Here is a 23,555-nt window from a genome sequence, read left to right as displayed (position 1 = left end):
ACAACTAAAAGTGATGCAGGTTCACTTTGGGTCAATCTATTGGCTTTTCGAGCTATTAAAAAAACAAAAAGCTATACTTACAACAAATGATTAATGAAAACCACTTGCAGTGTGACAAACAGATTAGACCTAAATGTTCACACTCTGCCAGTATGACTAATTTAGGAATGGTTGCTACCAAAACAGTTTAATAATTCAGATTTTCACTCCTATTGTTTTATACAGAACAAATTAAAAATTGTTCCTAAAGCCAAAATAAACCAAGCTCAATATTTTTACAGGTGCAAAATGGCATGATTTTATAGTCACAAAACATGCAGACAAAAAATTACTAAAGTAATTTGTCTTCTATATAATGTAAAATACAGTAAAATTTTAGTAGCCTGATAAACTTTCTTTCAAGTTCAAGACTCACAACAAGAAACCAAATGTTTGAGAATATAAAATCTTACCTAGTTCTCATAACTACCCATGGGTAATGATACACCAGAAAGGATACTCTGGTAAGGCCATCCTGACCTAAGTTTCTGTGACTACATCTTCCCCACCCAAGTTAAGTCAAGAGTACTTTCTCCTGGGGTGTTTCCACAAAAGGCAGTTGCTGAACACAGAAGCCTCTTCTATCAGTGTCCCTAAACTTGCCCTTTCTATGGGCCTCCACATTCTTGCTGTACATCCACACTGCCCAGTGGAATGCAGTTCCTCAGTACTGGAATGTAAACTTATTCAGGTCAGGCTATACCCAGGAAGGGAATACACAGCAGTCAAACTGAGGTTATACTGGTGAGCAATCCTAATGTGCAAAGTGATTAAATATGCAATACTCTTGAGATAACAAGTTTTCATACCTTCATTTCTAGAAAATGGTAAGCAGTTACTAAATTTTATTTTCTTTCTTAAAAATGTAATTTAATGACTGAACTGATGTTCCCAATCAAAATCAATTTTTTAAAAACTTACAAAAATATACTCATATGACATTGCCTTTAGAAAGCAGAACAGCAATTAACATTAAAAAAAAAATCTAGTAACTGCTGATACCATCAATTCTGTTCTCAAAAATCAGTACAATATAGAGGAATAAATTTTAATGGAAGTATAAAAGTGGTTTGAACAACAGAAAAATGCATTTAATCTTTTTAAATATTTTGTCCTTACTCATTAGTTTAATAACAAAATATAATCACTATTTAAAATAAAAACATGTATACACCAAGTACACTTAGAAATTGTGTGTGTGTGTGTGTGTGTGTGTAAATTACAAATCCTTTCTAAAGCATGGCCTTGAACAAGCTCATATTTCAGAAGTAACTATTTGGTAAAACTAAAGATACACCGAAACATCTCAAGTTCTTTCAAGGCTCATTTAGAAATATTCTAACAATCATCACCCTGCACAAATTAACAGAGACTGGTTCTTCTGCACAATGAATCTCAACATTTAACTTTCGCTTATGACAGCAGAGCACAAGAAAAAAATTACAAGCAGAGGCCTCATAGCTGTTTTCCCCTCTCTGTTCAGTAGCCTGTTGTCTATTTAACTACAGGAGAGGTACTAAACATTTGATATTTACACTATTGACATTTTGATTCCTTTAAAAAAAAAATCTAACCTGCACTGTCTTCAATATCTCTGAAGTACCAGTAACAGCAATAGTGCTGCCACCTCCTATAGGAGCTCTTTTCTCGGCAGCAACGAGCACTCTCCATTTCTCCGTGTGTTTTCTCTCAGTGAGTCCATGCAGCTGTAGCTGGAGCAGAGAGACAACATTCCTTCTGAAGGCTAATTTCCTGCTTCGATGACCCACCCCCTCTTCCTGGCTGCAGTTATATGTTACGCATGCTGTATGGGCACTGTTTCCACATACCAGCTTCATGACCTCAGTGGCTGCCTGACAGAGGCTCTTTATCAATTTCTATTAATTCACTATCTATTCTCTTTAAATCAAGGGCAAGTAGGGAAATCTGCAGTGTCTGCTCTTCAAGGTCAAATGCTTAGATGTGCTCTGCAATGCAATTTTGTTATTAAAATTTACCCAAGCTATATTACACACATTGGTCTCCACCAAAAGGATGCTGAATTTATGTACCTGGCTAGAGGGCCTAGCATAAAATTTATATCAAAACAACGTGGGAGAAGTTGAAAGAGGCTGCTTCTGCTCTTGTGTGTCCCTTCAAGAGAAAAAAGGTGGACCTTACCTCAGCTGTACTGGGCTGAAGAGAGCAAGCAGTTTCTCTCTCTTGCCACAATCTAAACCAGCAAAAGACAAGTGATGTGATGATGACTACACTTTGGTAGTGTCTATGTCCTCGTGACTTCACTGCTACAGAACAGCTCAGCTAAACTGATCTGCAGCTATCAGTCTACACAGTGGCACAAATAGGTCTCTGCTGATCACAGTGCTTTGTACACAGATGGCAGCTGATCAATTTGTATAAAAGTTATGGTCCATAAAAGTTTTCCCCTTCAGCATGTAGACACATGCCTTATCCAAAATGCCTTTGTTAAATGTTCACCATTTCATTGTGCAAAGCTCAGTATGTATAGGTTGAAGAAATAAGGAAGCTTAGCTCTAATATCTTACTTAAAAATGACCCAATTTTTATAAAATACATTAAAGAGGTAAATAATTACATAATAACCAAACAGATCTATGTAATTTGTTAATGAGAAAAATGACAGAGTCAAATGAAGGGTTCGGATTGGCCCTTAACCAGTAAGAACCTGAACAGATTTCAAGATCTCAAACATCTGATATTCCTTAAAGGGTTTTATGAATGGCACCAGATCCCAGCTACCAGTCTCCCACAAGTCTGGCATACACTATAGAAAAAGTTTAAATAGTAGGTATGTCTCTGTAAGATGAATAATACAGGTAATTTGAATAATGCTGCATTAATAAATTTCTTGGAAGTTAAATGAACACATTTTTAAGGAAAAGCATAAACTTGCACATACATGAAACCTATTATCATCAAAAAATAAATTAGTTGGGAATAAATTTAATGAAGGATATATATAAACTGTACACTAAAAACTACAAAAGCAGCACTTTACTAAACACTAAAAACAGCACTTGACCTTACAAAGAAATAAGATCAGACTTAAATAAATTATGAAATATACCATGTTCGTGGTTTGAAAGGCTCTATATGGCTGAGAGAGTAAACCTTCCCAATTTGACCTATGGATTCAGTGCAATTCCAATCAAATCCTACCAATCATTTGACACAGCAAGCTGATTTTAAAATTTATATGGAAGGGCAAAGACAAAAAAGAGCTAAATATTTTATTAAAGAACAAAGTTGAGAATATATATATATGTCATTTCAAAAGTTACTATAAAGCTACACAAATGAAGTCAATGTTAGTATTAGTATAAGAACTGATGTGTAGACCAGTTTGTGCCCATTTCTATCAATGGATAAAAAAATACCATTTCTACAATACAAATAGTCCTGGAATAACTGAGTATCTGTGTGGAAAAACAAACCTCAATACTTACCCTCATACACAAAAATTAAATCAAAATGGATCTCAGAACTAAATGGAAGAGTTAAAACTGTTAAATTGCTAGAAAACAAAAAATGAGAAAACCTTTATGAAATCAGGTTAAGATTTCTTAAAACAGGACACCCCTCCGGCCTACCTATCCTATCTGCAAAGCTTTTCAGGTGACACAATGCCCATGCTATCTCTTCATACCTCCTGTAGTCCCCTAATCTGTGGCATATTAAAGCATGTGCCACAACATACCTAAAATCAAATATTCATCTCAACTCTGATATCTACCCGCACCTCATCACCTCCATATCTGGTTATAGCTGTCAAAGGCACAACATTGCCAGACATGCAAGTTCAAAAAACTGGAGTGAACTTTCACTCCATCTTTTCCCTTGTGTATAACTTCAGTAACTAAATCCCATCAATTAGTCCTTCTAAATTACCCTCACATGTGACCTATCAACTTCGATTTCCATGAAGTTCACTTTGTTTTGGCACACCAAGACTAGTGAGATAAGGTTCCTGTCTCTGGTCTCAGCTTTACCAAATCTTCCAGAATCCCTCAATGGTTATACACTGGTTCCATAATCATTAACACAGCCTCTCAGTTCAATTCAAATCTAACTGACACCAGCTTGTAAATTTTGAAAACGAGAGTGTAAGATCCAATCCAGATTGCAGTGAATGAAAATCTCTAGGGCCTGCGCATCAGTATTTTACCCATTCTAAGCCTGATGAATCTAATAATTAGCCCAGTTTGGAAACTTTTGCCTTGGTCAATTACCTTTCATAATTTTGTACCATGTTATCTTCTAACCATCTCTAATGCCAAACAGAAGGACACTAGTCCAGTGTCTTTTCCACTTACACAAGCATATTATTAGAAAAATTAAAATTCATACTTCTTAGTCCTGGGTTGTTATCAGGCAGTTCTTCTGTTTTATATTTGAAGGACTCTAAATACTTTATACTCCATCATAGGTAATCATTGAAAAACATCTCTGCTTTAGCCACAATGATGCTTCTATAAATAAAATTAACTACATTTAAAGGTTTTTTAAAGTTCATTTAATATATATCAATTATATCTCAAAATAAAGTTCACTTAAATGGGATAATGATCATAACACCTGGAAGACCCTATTCACAGATAACCCTTCATTCTGGGTTTCAAAAATTATGTAAGTTAAAATTCAAGATCCAATGACAAAGTGGTAAATTAAAATGGTCATCAAATTCTGGACAACAAATATTTTAATTATTTTAGACTATATACACTATCAAACCTCTGATATAAATATCCTGAAATACATGATTTAGGTTGATGAAATGGAATACTCTAAAATTTATAAAGTTTTCCTATTTGCAAAGCTAAATGAAATATGAATACTTAGTAACAATTTTCTGAATTTGCCGTAATGAAGCAATAATAATAAAAATAAAACATAGGAAAGTGAGATTTTGACCACTGCCCTAATTTTTAAATTATCTGAAAATGCCTAAGTAAGAAATAGCAGTTATCTGAATGAAAATGATACACTGAGCAGTTTACAGCTATAAAAAGCTATAAAACAAAGTAAACCACAAATAACAGATAAAGTAAAAATTATCCTGAAAGATCTGATTCAAAAAAGTATTTAGATAAAGGCATAACTAAGAAAATATAGTTATTTAATGTTTATGTAGATCAATAACACATGAACATTCAAAAGCAGGAATTATATCTAATTACAAAAAATACATAACCCTTATTTTACCATAAATGTGTGGCAAAAGTTAGATAGCTTTTAAACCCACATTTTATTTATTTGAATTCTAAAATAAAGAATGCAGTGATATACAGGTCTAAGCTATCACTTCACCGTATTTAACTGTTTCTTACTTCAGGGAGTACTTTTAAAGAATTTTCAGTACATCTAAAAAGTAAAGTAGGGTAGATAATATAAAATGAAGTCATTTTCTTTAATCTTCAAGTATATAATTTTGTTGTTAAAACATACATTTATAATTTAATTCATAGTAAAGTAAAATAGATGGTTCCTGAATTATGATGAACTGGAAATTATTTTAATAAAAACACTCCAACCTCACCAAGTATAATTTGCTTCATGTATCAATCTCTTAACAATATCCTTAGTTGCTATTTTGTTAGTGTTCCCAGTATTGAAAGTATACATCTTTAAACAAAAACAAATTTTGCTGATTAAAATTTAGCTTAAAATTTATATTTTAAAACACTATGAACTCATACCGGAGCAACAGTAATTCATATATGCTTCCAAATCAACTCTCCCCCAAAAGTAACGGTGGCACAAACAAGGGTTGTGAGTTCCTTGACACTTAGCAGCAGATAAATAATTTCAACATTCTAACAGAGAAAAACGATACTGTATTTCATTGACACGTCAGATCTTAAAACCTTCAAGAAATACACTATTTACTTTTGCAAGAGAAATCCGACCATCACTGTAAAAAAAGGACTTCTAGGGTGAACGCAAACACTCATTTATACCAGGAATCATAAGTGACAAATTCCCTGACTGAAGACTTCAAGCAACCTGTGATATATCAACTTTACACAAAAAAACATTAGAGGTCTTCTCTTTAAGGCTACTTACTTGGTGAAGACAATACTAATGTCAGTATTCTAAGGAATATGTAAGCTACATTTATATGTACAATACATCTGCAAAGCTGTAGTTATAGCAACCAAATTCCCAACTTGATCCAGCAATTGAACTCCCTCTCTAGAGAACACTTTTGCTCTGTGCATCAGGTACCACAGTGGAGTATGACCTAAAAGGGGCAAGGGTGGTCTACATAATGTTAAAAATCATGCCAGCATTCCAGAATGAGGACATTTTGTACTGAAGCAGAAATACCCAAAAAGAGAAAGTTTTAGCATACCCCATTATATCTTTTATGTATTTTACTCTGTCCCCTTAACTTAGAGATCTACCCCATGTTTCAAATTCATACAGGATATATTTACATCAAGTGCAACTAAACTCTCCCCTTCTATAACATCAACTCTAGTGAAACCAAGCTCACATTTATTCATAATTGTATCTGCTTTATTTGGCACTCTTTCCCAGCATTTCTTCAAAATCCTTAAAACGTATCTTTTTCTTCTATGTATGTGTCATGGGACTACCTAGATTCTGAGTCAACTTTAGGCAGGACAAGGAGGAATTACAGATGATGTAAGACCTGAGGGAGTATTGGTAAGCTGATAAAGAGCGGAAACATACATTTATAATGCTCTGAGCATACCTGCTCAGAATGCTGAGGAAAAGGATGATCTAGCAAAGAAAGATAGTTAACACACTAAGAGAACGTGAAGGAAAACTGAAGAGTAAGTGTAACAGAGACTGCTGGTTGCCTACTCCAAAATTTACTCTCCTCCTCCTCCTCCTTAGAAGGATATTTTTGTATTATTATTTTTAGCAGGCACGTTGCATCTCAGACTAAAAGACTACATGTGTCAGGCTCCTGGGTGGCCCAAGTGGTCATTTGACTATATCTAGACAATGATATAAAAAGAAGCTTTGTTCTAAGAAATCTTATTTGGATGGAAGTTAACTTTTTTACCCTTCTGCCTTTTCTCCTGCTTCTAGCTTCCACTTCACACATGACAGCTGGGGAGTTTGGCACCTTTTCTCACTTGGAGCCACCAAACCACTCTAGACCATCAACCTTCAAGGTTCTTTCACATGAGAGAAAAAGTAGCCCCTGCTATGTTTTATGAAAAACCAACTAATTGTAATTATTATAAAATTGTAATTGTATAAAAATTCTAAGGACTTATTAGAATAATAAAAGAAATTGTAGAAACAGTGAGCAAAATAATATCCAGTGAGACACTGGTTGCCTTTCCCCTCTCATGTATCCCTGCACAGTGACCGGCACCGAGTTCCCCAAGACTCTTCCCGCCACAGGCTGCAGTCTCATTCTTTTCCATGACTCTTCTTCTCCTTTATATTAATCTGTCTTTTCAATAAATCATAGATTATTGAAAAGTTACTTCTAGAAGGGAATATGGTAGCATAATATGTTAAACACTTTTACACGTCATTTTTTTTTAAAGGGCAACTTAAAAGTATAATCCTTAAACAGTATGACTCAACAAATATTTATGAAATGCCTTCTATGTGCTAAACACTGGAAAAGTAAAGATGAATAACAGAGCCTATGCCCTTGAAAAACCTTACAGTTAGTATGGATATGGGATGATTAATCCAGGTAAGAATAAAAGGATAGGATTTCCAGAGAATAAAACACGTGGTTTTCACAGGTAGATAAAGAGTGGTAGCAGTAAAAGTGGCAACAATGAGGTGGATGTCCCAGGCTGAGAAATGCTGGTGCAGGTATGCTCAGACCACAGTGATCAATTTGGGTGTCTCGAGAGAGTGTAAGGAATATGTAAGCTGGAGACATTCTGAGCTGCCCTGTACATCAACTAAGGAGTCTGGATTTTATATGTTTGGCAGATGGAAGTAATTTAAGCTCATTATGCAAAGGATCAACAAGAAAAATTTTGTGCTTTTAAGCAAGGTTATGGTGACACTATGGAAGAAGTACTAAAGGCATATGGGGAGCTACTTTCATACAGCACGTGACATCTGAACAAAGGCACTGGCAGTGGTAACAGGCAGTTGATCTGATAGATAATGTCATTTCTAACTCTTGTTATTTGCTTAAAAAAAATCAACTGTTGGGGAGAAAAAGAGGTCAAACTGAGACTCTCAGATTCTAGAGTAGTTGACAAGCTGTTTATTAAAACCATTAGAGATAAAAAAGCAGACAGTCAAGCAGATTTGTAGATGTTTACTGCATTCCAGACAGAGTATCTAGAGTTCATGGGACCTAGATGGGTGCCCCAGCGTTCCAGGTATGCCCTTAGCGACTGACTTCACCTTCTCCTCTGTTGTACGCACTGGCAAAGCCAAGACCCCAGCAGCATCCAGCCACCCACCCCCTCTCCATGCCTGCCCTGAGCAGTTGAAAGCTGCTAGGAAAACAAACAAAAAACCATAAATCTATGACCACGAATACCAAATGAGCACTCAACACTCCCTTTGTTTCACAGCTTCTCTCTCTAGACAAAACTACTAAATACCCACCATTGAAATCCCAAATCTACCCAGTGACCTACTTTTATTGTAAGCCTAAAAAACGGGTGACACTCTTTTCAAAGCTAACACTAGCCCCCTTGTTGGTTTTATCTACTTTTGCAATTAACCTCCACACTTTCCTATATCATCTATTTACCTCTCTCTACTGGATCATTTCTATCAACATATAAACACACTTGGCATCTTCTGATTTTAAAGAAACAGATCCCTCTTGTCTTCACAACTCCCAGCCAGTACTCCATTTCGCTGCTGCCCTTCACAATGAGAGATGAAGTTTTTCTTTTATAAATTCCTATCTTCCCATTATCTCCTTGGCCAGCTCCACCACTTCACTGAGACTGGTTCACTCAGGTCACCTATGACTCCATGTTGCTAAACCCGAAGGTCATGTCCCTGTTCTCACCTTAATGACTCTCCTTACAACACTGGATGAACTGACCCTCTTCCTTCAAAACACTTTTTATCTCTTTATTTGATGCCATGAGCAGGATCTCTGTGTGCTTCATTCAGCACCATATTCTAAGCAGGCACATTAAGAGGTACTTAGTAAGATGAGTAAGATAGGATATGTGCAGAAAGAAATGCAGGTGAGTGATTTAGAACAGAGGTCAGGACACGAAAGCTCATTAATCAAGTTGAGGACTCTCTTAAAAAGATGTAACTAATAGCCTAGAGAAATGTTTGATTCTAGAAATCAGTTCTAGCCATTTTGCTCACCACTTTTGACGATCCTTCTGGTAAACAATTCTAAGATACGTAGTTGGGGGACACTATCCCTTGTAATGATTAGGTTTAACAGATTACTATTTTAAAAGAGCAACACATTTACTGTTCATTCTTGATGACTATCTTTTTAACTTAATAATGACTTAACCTATGAAGTAGAATGGTACTCTCAATACAGGTATGTCAGTTTTATTAAACTGCTTCTGGATCAGGTGCAGGGGAAATAACTGTGTAAGACTGAGGAGAAAACAGTCAAGTACAAGAGGTCTCTGACTCTGTCTCTGTGTCTCCCTCTCTCACTCACACACAAGAAGTATGTGTCTATTTTAATCCAATTATATATTCAATTATACATATGTTTACATGTATAAATCAAATTGAACATTTTTAAGTTAAAACAGAATTACATTTCTATGAGTCCCTGCCTAACCAACAACTGTTTTCCTTAATTGGCCAGCTACAGGCCCCAATCACCTGCTTCTGCAAAATAATGTGATAGTGAGTTTACAGAACAATTTCTGAGTTAAGTAGTTCTTATAACTCATTAGCCTCTACTGATTCTGCTATCATAAACTAACTTTAGGTTATTCCAAATATGAATTAAACAAAGTCTTATGGTTTCTCTTGAAAGAAAGGATGGAAGGCAAGAAGCAATGGAGAGATGGAGGGAACATTTTTGCTTTTAAAGAAATAAATAACTTCTAATAATACAGGTTATAAAGAAAACTTATGAAAAGCTTATATATCATCTCATTTAATCCTGTAAATTACTGATATCTTCCCATGATGGGAAGGAAGGTATGTGAGACCAATAGGTTATTTTTAAAATTCAGTGAAGACAATTTTAAGATGATGAATAGTTTTTGCTTTTGCTTTTGAAAATTTTTCCCAGTCCTTCTTCAGTAACTATTCTTTCCCTTCCATGTTCAATCTGTGCTACCATTGATAATTTTGCCAATACCTGAAGGTAAATCTTTCCTGTAATGCACAATTTCCAGAACTCTGATCCTCACTTCTCTTCATGCCTTTTGATACATTTATTGTCCAATAAAGTTCCCCTTCCATAACAAAATCACCATTGAGTTATTTTTTAAATGCCATACTCCATCTCCAGTAAAGCATGACATGACTTAGAACAAATCTGTACTCTTTCAAGAAATAGTTTTCTAGCCTATACAGCTTTTTACATGAAATAAGGAATATTTAATTGTGTCTTCAGTCCCTACCTCATAATATAGAATCATTCTTCCATCGTTTCACACTCTTTCATTACTGCAATAAACTAGCAAGTTCTCAGAAAAATCAATTAACTTACCATGTAGCACTGGCAAGCAGAAGGTAGGCCTGTGATTTTAAAACCCAAGTAGCTCATTGTTTGTCATGTGAATCATAATGAGAATAGTATTTCAGCCTCCCAGAACCTATCAGTTAAATGTCTGTTTCCTCACTTATCCTCATTGTAGCTGCCAGCTCTTATTTAAAATGTGATTATTGAGAGTACCATAGCATAATTTTAATTTTTTAAGTTGTGGATATCCTTGGTATCAACAAAAGAGAAGCACTAATTGTAAATGGACACAGCCAATGTGTCCCAACTTCCTGCCAATGTTACTTGAGACCTACACCTTACCAACAATCCTGGTCTTTCCAACCAAGCTACACAGCCTCACAAACTAGACCTCTCATTAATGCCACCATCACCAATGCTTTTGGCAACTATTTCAGACCCTAAAGTTCACTTCTGTTCTAGATAAAGGATCCTATTCTTGTACCTTCACTCAAGCTATTATTCATATTTGGATGGTCCTCCCTCAATCTTATTTCTGTGCCATTACTCATAGTCTTTATTATGTCCAGATTTCCTTTCCAACCACTATCCAACAGCCTATATCATAAACCCAATTCAAAATTCACTTCCTTAAGAGCCACTCTTGAGTACCATCCACATACATTAAAACACCCCTAATCTCATGGTATTTGCATTCTGTGTGGTCTTCGCTCTATCAATTTTTTATACTGCACTATTTAATAAAACTAAGGCAATTATTTTCATGTTTCATATATGACCATTTCATCTCCCCAGCCAGATATTAAATTACATGACAACAGGGAGTACACCATCCTGCTTCCTTTGTATATATTCCAGAACTTAATGTGGAGACCACACAGTAGGACTTAATGCAAGTTTCAACTAATGTTTGAATTAACATGGAAATATGCCTCAAAATTTGAACTCTACCAAACCTTTTTTAGAATGAGACAGAATAACCCATGAATATGAAAAAGGCCCATGAACCAATTCTAAAGTCTGATGGCACTCCAATGTTCAGCAGTTCCCAGTAACTGCTTTGCCAGTTACAGCATAACTTCTCATGATACTTGTAGTGTACAGCTTACTCTGTCTAAGTCTGCTGCCTGACAAGAGCTGACCTGAATATTCATGGCATTGGAAGCCTCTGCCCCTCTGTATAGGTCTTTGTCCCCAATCCCTGTGGTTTCCCGCTTTAGTTACTTCTCTTGGTATCTTCCAAGTTCCTAGGCTTGCAGCCAGCTCGGTTGACCTTTTCCTTCAGTCTTACAGTCCCTACCCTAGCACCACATCTATCTGAAGTTAAGAGACTGTTTACCAATTGCTCCACATATGAAAAAATATATAAAGTTTTTACCTATCAGAACATTAAAAATATTATTTTTGATTAAATATGGTGTGCATGACCATTTTTATTAAAAGGCTCTTAACACTTCTACAATAAATTGATTCTATTGAGAAAATCAGGCTCAAGATTTTAATGAGTGATTTTTTCCAGGACTGAGACCAAAGTAATTTCAAAGAAGTCTGTTTAACAAAAATGTTTCATGTCTTAAATGTCTACATACTAGTTTTTGCAAATAAACATAAAACTGACTGATAAATTAAGTAGAAAAGGATTCTAACTCTATAAATTAATATACACTCTTGGTAAACTATCTCCTTCTCTAACAAACGATCCAAACAGAAAGCTGGAAGTTTAGAAACATAGTCTCTTTAATATATAAATTAGAACTCTCAGCCTTTCAAAGAAGCATGCAGCCAAAAAAACAACATATTAATCCAAGTTGTCATACCATGACTTTACTATAAAATAGGCATTGGCATTCACAGAATGGGGCAATTTTAAAAGTGAAAAAATTTAAAGTACATAATAATTATATTAGAGTTCCATAAATACACTCATTTAGAGCACATCAGGGCAATAAGCATTATTAATGATTTTCTGCCTAGTATGGAGAATAAGCCAAAAGTACTTTAAGAAAATCATATCTAAACCTGTAATTTTATAAGACAATTTTCATCTTTTGCTTTCCAGGTCCACTGCTCTTGCAAGTAAAACAAACTAGGAGGGAAAAAACTTCCATCTCAAGGTAATTCACTGCCCTGTGCCTGTCATCTTAGTATATCCATCTACCATGACTATGGATGTAAAATACATAGCATGTCAGAGAGCTGTACACAACCTGCACAACTTGGTGACCACACAGTTTTGCTTACAGGCTTGTAAAAACACATATAGTTTACATTGTTTCTACATACATTTATGACAAACATCCCCTCTGACATTTTCCTAAGTGAGAATGAGAATAACATTTACCACACTCCTAAATTACTGTTAATCACCACTTTTCTGATTAAAGAAACTGAATTTATTTCACATTAAGACTTTAATAAAAAATAACTAAATTTTACATTGCTTCAATACAATTTCTACTCCAAATAAGAGTTTAGCTCTTAGTATAACAGTATGTGTAATAACATTGTAAGAGTAACATTATAGTGATATATAGTGTACAAATACCAATGTTTTACAATATAAGTTTCTAATAAATTTACAATAAAATTCATAAAAACAACATTCATATCACTGAAATTGCTCAGAGTAGAGAAAAGTAAGGGGTCACAGAGTCACAAAGGAATTCACAGACTCCAATATTTTGGCAGATTCTAACAATTCTGGAACTTATCAAGGAACAATATTCATGTTTGAACCAAAGTTATACGACCATAACAACCCTTACCTGACTAAACAGAAAACAAAAATAAAAATATAAAATGCTGATCTAAATGTCAGATGAGGACTTCAATACAGCTAATGAAATCTGGAAGCCAAATGACAGGTTTTTCCTGCAATGTACATTACCCTTCTCACTTGATGTTATCAGGTGTCAAAACAATTTCATGAGAAATAGTTAAAAGTATAAAAATGTTGTTTGAAGTACTTTGATTCAAAACTAACTGCTGAGAGTGAACTACCTGTCAAAATGAGCTGAAACTTTCAAGAGAACGATCAAGTTCCTTATTATATATACTGATAACCAATTTCCAGGCTAACATGATAAAAACATAGTAAATGTAATCATCTGTAACCAGCTGTTTTAGAAAACCAGACTATTACTAACACCTAGTCCATACTATTCTTTAGTCAAACCTAAGTATTTCCTGGAGAGAGAAAAATATATGAATCACTAACATCAACTTTCATCATAGTACCAGTAGAGACTCTTATTAAAACAATCTCAGTACTATTCCTAAGGCAACATCTCCAAAGGAAAACAAACAACTTGGATAGAGCAAATGTCACCAGGTGCAACATGAAGGAATAACCTATATATAGCACGAGCTTGTCATTCAGTCTGAGGAAGCCATTCCTTCCTCCATCCCATTAAAGTACTGCCTTGCAAGCATTTGACATCCAGCCAGAGAAAAAGCAACTTATGTCATCTTTTAAAATAATTAGATGGAGTCCAAATGTGTTCATGAAAAAGGTCTGAACTGCAAGTCCCCTTTTTTCTAGAACAGCAGTTTTCTGAACATTAGGTTCCTTTTCCAGAAGTTAGAACAAGCTGTTACTTGACTAGCTGATGATGGCTGGTAGTCAAGAAAGACCATCATGGTCTCCTTTACTGTTCCAGGGCCTCGGTCTGTAGATTTAGTTTGTACAACAGACCTTGTATCAAGAAGGTGATGAAGCCACTAACCTCAGTTCTCTTTAAGATGAATAAATTTTAAATCACATTCATTATAGCATTATTTACAATAAGTATCAAAAAATTTACTCTTTACAATTATTAACTGAATTTTGAACAGTTCAAATAATTGAACACTAAACAGACATTAAGATTATAGAGCAAGCCTTCATAAAGAGTTCTTACTATTCCAAGGCAATGCATTTACATACACATATTCTTTCACTGAAATAAGATATTAAGTTGTTTATAAGGTACGGTCTTTGGTTACATGGAACACATACATGTAAGACAAGATGGAAAAACACTACAGTGTTAGAGAATGATGATCTTGGATGAGAGACCATAAGTGATGTTTTTCTTCACCTTTGATAATTTATATAGTAATTATTTATTACTGTTTACATTAAAATTATATGTAATTATAAAAATATACCTATGCTTAAATATTGCTTGCCCAAACTTTCTTCCAAGTTCAGAAATAGATTTAGATAGAGTCTCCAAAAAGGGACCAAAAGTAAGTCCTGTGTTTGAAGTGGTAGAAGAGTTTGCTCTACCATTTCCATTCCTCTGGGAAACAGAATTCCTTGTATTATTCACGGAGTCACTCCAGGCTTCCTAGGCTGATGTCTAGGAGGTACAACCACCCACCATCCAATACTGCCAGAGTTTCATCAGTCATAAAAGGCAGGTAATAATTATACCTACCTCAAAGGATAGTTATGAAATGAAGTAATTCAATACACAGAAAGAATTTAAAATGGTGGTGGGCAAACAGTACTACTGAAGCCATAGCTATTTCCCCACTATCAAGGATATACTTATTACTACTTACCACCACCAACACTATTACCATTGCTATAACTATTGCTACTATAAGATAACAAACAGGGAATAGAGATTCCCTCCCTCCTGGGCCATTTTCCAAAGCGACTAATGCCTGCCAATCCGGTATCAGAGAAGTAGAATGGCACAGAGAGCATAGGAATTGTACTGGAGATTGTTTTTCATTAGATGCAGTGAACCTCTGGCCCTCTTTCACTACCATTCCGGCTGCCAGAGGCCATCCCAAACACCTTCTATTATCATACCCAAGCCGATATAAATCACCTTTCCCTGTCTTACTCTGACTTTTTAGTCTGACTTTTTACAGAATTTGTTCACATCTTTAAAATAGAATCTTAACATGTCCCTGATTCATTCAGAATTATTTATGAAGAATATATTTTAATACTTATGTTAGAGGTAGCTTATAGATAGTGGGGAGGAGGAGAGATCACTATGCTTAAATAAACTTAGCCAATCTAAATAATTTTTATTTAGTAATTTTAAATCAAGATATTTAATCAGTTAACATTTAAAAATCTTTAGTCAAAATAATTTAATTATGAAAAGTATACAGGTGGGGACTGACGAAAATTAGGCTTGGGGTGGAGTAATGATTGTGCATTGAGCATTGACTCCCCTATACAGAATTTTATTGTTGTTAACAACCATTTGATCAATAAATATGAGAGATGCCCTCACAAAAAAAAAAAAAAAAAAGCACACACTTCCAATTGTAAAATAAATAAGTAACCGGGATGTAATGTATAGCATAAGGAATATAGTCAAAATATTGTAACAACTTGGTATGGTGATAGCTGGTACCTAGAATTATCATGTATATAAATGTTGAATCACTGTGTTGTACACCTGAAACTAATGTAATGTAATACTGTGTGTCAACTACCCTTCAATAAAAAATAATTATCTACAAAAAAAAAAAAAAGTATACAGGTGGGGAGAAAAATAACTACTGAAACTTAGTAGCTGACACTCTCAGTCAGGGAACCTGAACATGGGCAGCCACGTATGTAACAGATGTGCCCTAACCTTCTCTGGCCATAGCTGATTGGAACTAGGTACACATCTACCCCAAGCCCAGCCAATTAGATTACAGCTTGAAGAACCCAAAGGAAAGACACAGGCACTACAGTCAAATGACATGTAAACATTAGAGACATAAGGTCATAAATCAAGAGATGGCACATACAAGCCAAAGTCACAGGGAGAAAGACATTAATAGCCTTAGAGAGTGGGAAGCCAGTCCACAGACAGATGCAAAAATGAGAGACCATATGGTCCTGAGAGGCAGAAAAGTTAATTCCTGGCTTTCCATATCTAGTCCCATGTGGTCTCATGAACTTTCTTTGCCTCTGTTTAGATGTTTATGAGACTGCCTGTTATAGAGGCAGATTTTATTCCCTATGAACAAATGTGTCCTAAACTAGCTTGACATGTTCCTGTATCAGATGGGCCCATCACCAGCATGTCTTTTGCTCTTTGCTCTTGGTTAAAGAGATTAGAACAGTGTTTACAACATAAAACAGTCCTTTCTTAAAGATTTATGTATCAACACCACAAAGTATTGCCTTGCTTTGTGTAGGAAGAGGAAGTAGGAAGATAGAATTCTGCAAAAGAACTCAATTTTGCAAAGAAGTTCAAGCCTCATGGATTATCTACTACAAAATGTCTATACAATACCTGCTTCTTGGAAGAAACATGGATTCCTTAATGAACACGGAACCAGAGAGAAGGATATACCAGCAGGTCCCAATATCATCAGGACTGAAAAGAAAAGATAAGATAATCAGATGATTACTTATAACAATGAAAAAAATTAAAACATTTATAGCATGAAGTGTAGCACCATGTTACTTTCTGAACCATGAAGAACAATGAAACAGCATAAATACATACATGAAAATATTATTATCCAACTATTAAAATCATTTTTAAAATTATTTTTATACCCCAAATAGGCTGAAGATATTTACCAGTATATTTAAATGTTTTAAATATTCCTTAGACCTATAGCTCCCATCTTCCCAAATTTTATTTCTTAGCTTAATTTTTTTGAACTGAAAATACTTTCCCACGCTTCATAAAACAAAAAAATATGAAGAAGTAAGCAGTGAAACTCAGTCTTCTCAACTCTTTCCCTGTCTCCCAAGCTCCCACATTTCTCTACCACACTTGTTGGATATTCTTCAATAGTTGCTTTATGCATATACATATAAAAATGGACATACAAACTCAAGGAAGATGGCAGTGTGAGAGGAGAGACAGAGGCAAGACAGATACTTCCTCCTAAAACCGCATATAATACGAAAATATAATTAATACAACTAATCCTGAGAGAGCAACAGGAAAGAGGACTGTGCCAGACTGCATACACCTGGAGAAAAGAGCAGACCTCACGGAACAGGGTAACATACCAAAGCTGTGGCCCGGCGGGACCCAAGCCCTTCCCTGACCCCAGGTCACCGGCAGGAGGAAGAGAAACTGAGCAGGGAGGGAATGGGGGCCAGGACTGCTGAATACCTAACTCCAGAGATCTGCTCTGGGAGCACAAACCTACATTTCATGGTGCTTTCATGATACTCTCATGACTACGGGGTTGGAAAGCTAAAGACAGGTAGAATTCCTGGAGAGACTGAGATTCCAGCCATTTGTGGAAAACAGGGTTCCATATCTGGCTGCTCTGGGACAAAAGCTTATTTTATACCTGTGTGCTCAGCCCACTGGTTCAGGCAATGGAGACAGGCATAGCAGCCGGGAAGCAGAAAACAGCTTCCTCCCCCCAGGCACCAAGCCCACTCCCCTGCGACTCCGACATTGCTTGAGGGGCTGAGCAGCTCCAGAGAGTACAGCTTCTGGATCTAGAGGGTGCCATACACAAATATGAAACGCCAAAGGAACCTGGTAAAGAGTAAAATTAATATAACCCCTGAGAAAGATGACATGGACCTCATGACTCTTCTTGAAAGGAAGTTCAAAATAAAAATCATTAACATGCTAATGGAAGTACGGAAAGATATTCAAGAACTCAGGAATGAATTCCGGTCGGAGACCCAATTGTTGAAGAGCACAATGGAGGGTATTAAAAGCAGATTAGCTATGGTGGAGAAGATGATAAATGAAATAGAAACTAGAGACAAGGAATACAAAGAAGCTGAGGCACAGGGGGAAAAAAGGATCTCTAAGAATGAAAGAATATTAAGAGAACTGTGTGACCAATCCAAATGGAACAATATTCACATTATAGGGATACCAGAAGAAGAAGAAGAGAGAAAGAAAGAGATAGAAAGTGTCTTTGAGGAAGTAATTGCTGAAAACTTCCCCAATCTGGGGAAGGAGATAGTCTCTCAGGCCATGGAGATCCACAGATCTTCCAACACAAGGGACCCAAGGAAGACAACACCAAGACATATACTAATTAAAATGGCAAACATAAAGGATAAGGACAGACTTAAAAGCAGCCAGAGAGAGAAATAAGATCACATACAAAGGAAAGGCCATCAGGCTAACGTCAGACTTCTCAGCAGAAATCTTACAGGCCAGAAGGGAGTGGCATGATGTATTTAATGCAATGAAGCAGAAGGGCCTAGAACAAAGATTACTTTATCCGGAAAGATTATCATTTAAATTTGAAGGAGGGATTAAACAATTTCCAGATAAGCAAAAGCTGAGAGAATTTACCTCCCAAAAACCATTCCTACAGTCTATTTTGGAGGGACTGCTATAGATGGAGGGGTTCTTAAGGTTTATTAGCTATCACCAGAGGTAACAAAACCACAGTAAAGAAAGTAGAACAGCTACTTACTAAGCAAATGCAAAATTAAATTAACTATCCCCAAAGTCAATCAAGGGATAGACAAAGAGTACAGAATATGATACCTAATACATAAAGAATGGAGGAGGAAGAAACAGGAGGAAAAAAAGAAAAGAACCCTTAGATTGTGTTTTTACTAGCATATTAAGTGAGTTAAGTTAGACTCTTAGAGAGTAAGGAAGTTAACCTTGAACCTTCGGTAACCACAAATCTAAAGTCAGCAATGGCAATAAGTACATAACTATCAATAATCACCCTAAATGTAAATGGATTGAATGCACCAATAAAAAGACATAAAGTCACTGAATGGATAAAAAAACAAGACCCATCTATATACTGCCTACAAGAGACTCACTTTAAACCCAAAGACATACACAGACTAAAAGTGAAGGGATGTAAAAAGATAATTCATGCAACTAATAGAGAGATTTTAAAAAGTAGGAGTTGCAGTACTTGTATCAGACAAAATAGACTTCAAAACAAAGAAAGTCACAAGAGATAAAGAAGGACATTACATAATGATAAAGGGGTCAATCCAACAAATAGATATAACCATTATAAATATCTATGCTCCCAATACAGGAGCACCTACACATGTGAAACAAATACTAACTGAATTAAAAGGGAAAATAGAATGCAATGCATTCATTCTAGGAGACTTCAACACTTCACTCACTCTGAAGGAAAGATCAACCAGACAGAAAGTAAGTAAGGAGACAGAGGCACTGAACAACACATTAGAATAGATGGACCTAACAGACATCTATAGAACTCTACACCCAAAAGCAGCAGAATACACATTCTTCTCAAGTGCACATGGAACATATTCAAGAATAGATCATATACTAGGCCACAAAAAGAGCCTCAGTAAATTCAAAAAGACTGAAATTGTACCAATAAGTTTCTCAGACCACAAAGGTATGAAACTAGAAGTAAATTACATAAAGAAAATGAAAAATCCCACAAACACACGGAGGCTTCACCACATGCTCCTCAATAACCAATGGACCAATGACCAAATAAAACAGAGATCAAGCAATATATGAAGACAAATGACAACAATAATTCAACCCCGCAAAATCTGTGGGATGCAGCGAAGGCCATGCTAAGAGGAAAGTATATTGCAATACAGGCCTACCTCAGGAAAGAAGAACAATCCCATATAAGTAGTCTAAACTCACAATTAATGAAACTAGAAAAAGAAGAACAAATGAGGCCCAAAACCAGTAGAAGGAGGGACATAATAAAGATTAGAGCAGAAATAAATAAAATCAAGAAAAATAAAACAACAGAAAGAATTAATGAAAGCAAGAGCTTTCTTCCAGAAAATAAACAATATAGATAAAATCCTAGCCAGACTTATCAAGAAAAAAAGACAGTCTACACACATAAACAGAATCAGAAATGAGAAAGGAAAAATCACTACGGACACCACAGAAACACAAAGAATTATTAGAGAATACTATGAAAAATTATTTGCTAACAAACTGGATAACCTAGAAGAAATGGACAACTTTCTTGAAAAATACAGCCTTCCCAGGCTGACCCAGGAAGAAACAGAAAATCTGAACAGACCACTTACCAGCAAGGAAATTGAATTGGCAATCAAAAAACTACCTAAGAACAAAACCCCTGGACCAGATGGCTTCACCGCTGAACTTTATGAAACATTTAGTAAAGACCTAATACCCATCCTCCTTCAAGTTTTCTAAAGAGCAGAAGAAGAGGGAATACTTCCAAACTCATTCTATCAGGCCAGCATCACTCTAATACCAAAATGAGGCAGAAACACTGCAAAAAAAGAAAATTACAGACCAATATCCCTGATGAACATAGATGCAAAAATACTCAATAAAATATTAGCAAACCAAATTCAAAAATACATAAAAAAGATCATCTATCATGATCAAGCAGGATTTATTCTTGATCAAGTAGGGATGAAAGGATGGTACAACATTTGAAAATCTATTAACATCATCCACCACATCAACAAAAAAGGACAAAAACCACATGATCATCTCCATAGTTGCTGAAAAAGCATTTAACAAAATTCAACACCCATTCATGATAAAAACACTCAACAAAATGGGTATAGGGGGCAAGTACCTCACATAATAAAGGCCATATATGACAAACCCACAGCCAACATAATACTTAACAGCGAGAAGCTGAAAGCTTTTCACCTAAGATCAGAAATAAGACAAGGATGCCCACTTTCCCTACTTCTATTCAACATAGTGCTGGAGGTCCTAGCCATGGCAATCAGACAACACAAAGAAATAAAAGGCATCCAGACTGGCAAAGAAGAAGTTAAACTGTCCCTGTTTGCAGATGACATGATACTGTACATAAAAAACCCTAAAGAATCTACACCAAAACTACTAGATATAATATGTGAATTCAGCAAAGTTGCAGGATACAAAATTAATACACAGAAATCTGTGGCATTCCTATACACTAACAATGAACTAGCAGAGAGAGAAATCTGGAAAACAATTCCATTCACAGTTGCAACAAAAAGAATAAAATATCTAGGAATAAACCTAACCAAGGAAGTGAAAGACCTATACCCTGAAAACTACAAGACACTCGTAAGAGAAATTAAAGAAGATACCAATAAATGGAAACTCATCCCATGCTCATGGATAGGAATAAATAAATATTAGCAAACCCTGCATAGCAAAATGGCCATGCTGCGTAAAGCAGTGTATAGATTCAATGCAATTCCTATCAAAATACCAACAGCATTCTTCAAAAAAATAGAGAAAATTGTTCTAAAATTCATATGGAACCACAAAAGACCTCGAATAGCTAAAGCAATTCTGAGAAGGAAGAATAAAGCTGGGGGAATTACACTCCCTGACTTCAAGCTCTACTACAAAGCCACAGTAATCAAGACAATTTGGTACTGGCACAAGAACAGACCCACAGACCAATGGAACAGACTAGAGAGCCCTGTTATAAACCCAAACATATATGGTCAATTAATACACAATAAAGGAGCCATGGATATACAATGGGGAAATGACAGCCTCTTCAACAGCTGGTGTTGGCAAAACTGGACAGCTACATGCAAGAGAATGAAACTGGATTACTGTTTAACCCCATACACAAAAGTAAACTCAAAATGGATTAAAGGCTTGAATGTAAGTCACGAAACCAAAAAAACTCTTAAAACACAACATAGGCAAACATCTCCTGAATATAAGCATGAGCAACTTCTTCCTGAACGCATTTCCTCGAGCAAGGGAAACAAAAGCAAAAATGAACTCATGGGACTACATCAAACTAAAAAGTTTCTGTACAGCAAAGGACACCATCAACAGAACAAAAAGACATCCTACAGTATGGGAGAATATATTTGTAAATGACATCTGACAAGGGGTTAACATCCAAAATACATACAGAACTTACATGCCTCAACTCCCAAAAAGCAAATAACCTGATTAACAAATGGGCAGAGGCTATGAAGAGACAGCTCTCCAAAGAAGAAATTCAGATGGCCAACAGACACATGAAAAGATGCTCCACATCATTAATCATTAGGGAAATGCAAATTAAAACCACAATGAGATATCACCTTACACCAGGAAGGATGGCCAACATCGAAAAGACTAAGAACAACAAATGCTGGTGAGGATGCGGAGAAAGGGGAACCCTCCTACACTGCTGGTGGGAATGTAAGCTAGTTCAACCATTATGGAAAGCAATATGGAGGTTCCACAAAAAACTAAAAATAGAAATACCATTTGACCCGGGAATCCCACTCCTTGGAATTTACCCAAAGAATACAACTTCTCAGATTTCAAAAGACATATGCACCCCTATGGTTATTGCCACACTTTTTACAATAGCCAGGATATCGAAGAAACCTAAGCATCCATCAGTAGATGAATGGATAGAGAAGATATGGTACATATACACAATGGAATACTATTCAACCATAAGAAAGAAACAAATCCTACCATTTGCAACATGGATAGAGCTGGAGGACATTATGCTCAGTGAATAAGCCAGGCGGAGAAAGACAAATGCCAAATGATTTCCCTCATTTGTGGAGTATAACAATGAAGCAAAACTGAAGGAACAAAATAGTGGCAGACTCAGAGACTCCAAGAATGAACTAGTGGTTACCAAAGGGGAGGGGTATGGGAGGGCGGGTGGGGAGGGAGGAAGAAGGGGATTGAGGGGTATTATGTCTAGTACACATGGTGTGGGGGATCACAGGGAGAACAGTGTAGCCCAGAGAAGGCACATAGTGGATCTGTGGCATCTTACTACACTGATTGACAGTGTCTGCATTGGGGTATGGGTGGGGACTTGATAATAAGGGTAAATGTAGTAACCACATTGTTTTTTCATGTGAAACCTTCATAAGAGTGTATTACCAATCATACCTTAGTAAAAAAATTAAAAAACCCTAACTCTAAGCAATAGATTCCACATCAGTTTTATAGATAATAACAATAAAAAAATTAGAAAATAGATATGAGCAAAGGAAGAAAATGAAAATCATCACTGGCAAATATAT

General features: G+C 35.9%; 1 protein-coding gene across 8 annotated transcripts in view; it reads right to left on the bottom strand.

The window, feature by feature from the left end:
- RAPGEF2 (Rap guanine nucleotide exchange factor 2) overlaps nt 1-23,555 on the bottom strand; it is a 259,283-nt gene that overhangs the window by 132,965 nt on the left and 102,763 nt on the right. For 7 of the 8 annotated variants that reach the window (XM_036887962.2, XM_036887967.2, XM_036887969.2 and 4 more), the window contains exon 4: nt 16,894-16,977. In XM_036887962.2, coding sequence (XP_036743857.2) covers nt 16,894-16,977 — 84 coding nt within the window. Of the gene's footprint in view, nt 1-1,613; nt 2,849-16,893; nt 16,978-23,555 lie in introns of those variants that run through there. The other variant, XM_036887972.2, reaches the window with a different exon arrangement.

This window comes from Manis pentadactyla, chromosome 1, assembly GCF_030020395.1.
Source record: "Manis pentadactyla isolate mManPen7 chromosome 1, mManPen7.hap1, whole genome shotgun sequence".
In the NCBI taxonomy this organism is placed as follows: Eukaryota; Metazoa; Chordata; class Mammalia; order Pholidota; family Manidae; genus Manis; species Manis pentadactyla.
Note: the sequence above shows the minus strand (reverse complement) of the source record. Positions and strands in the feature narration are given on the sequence as shown.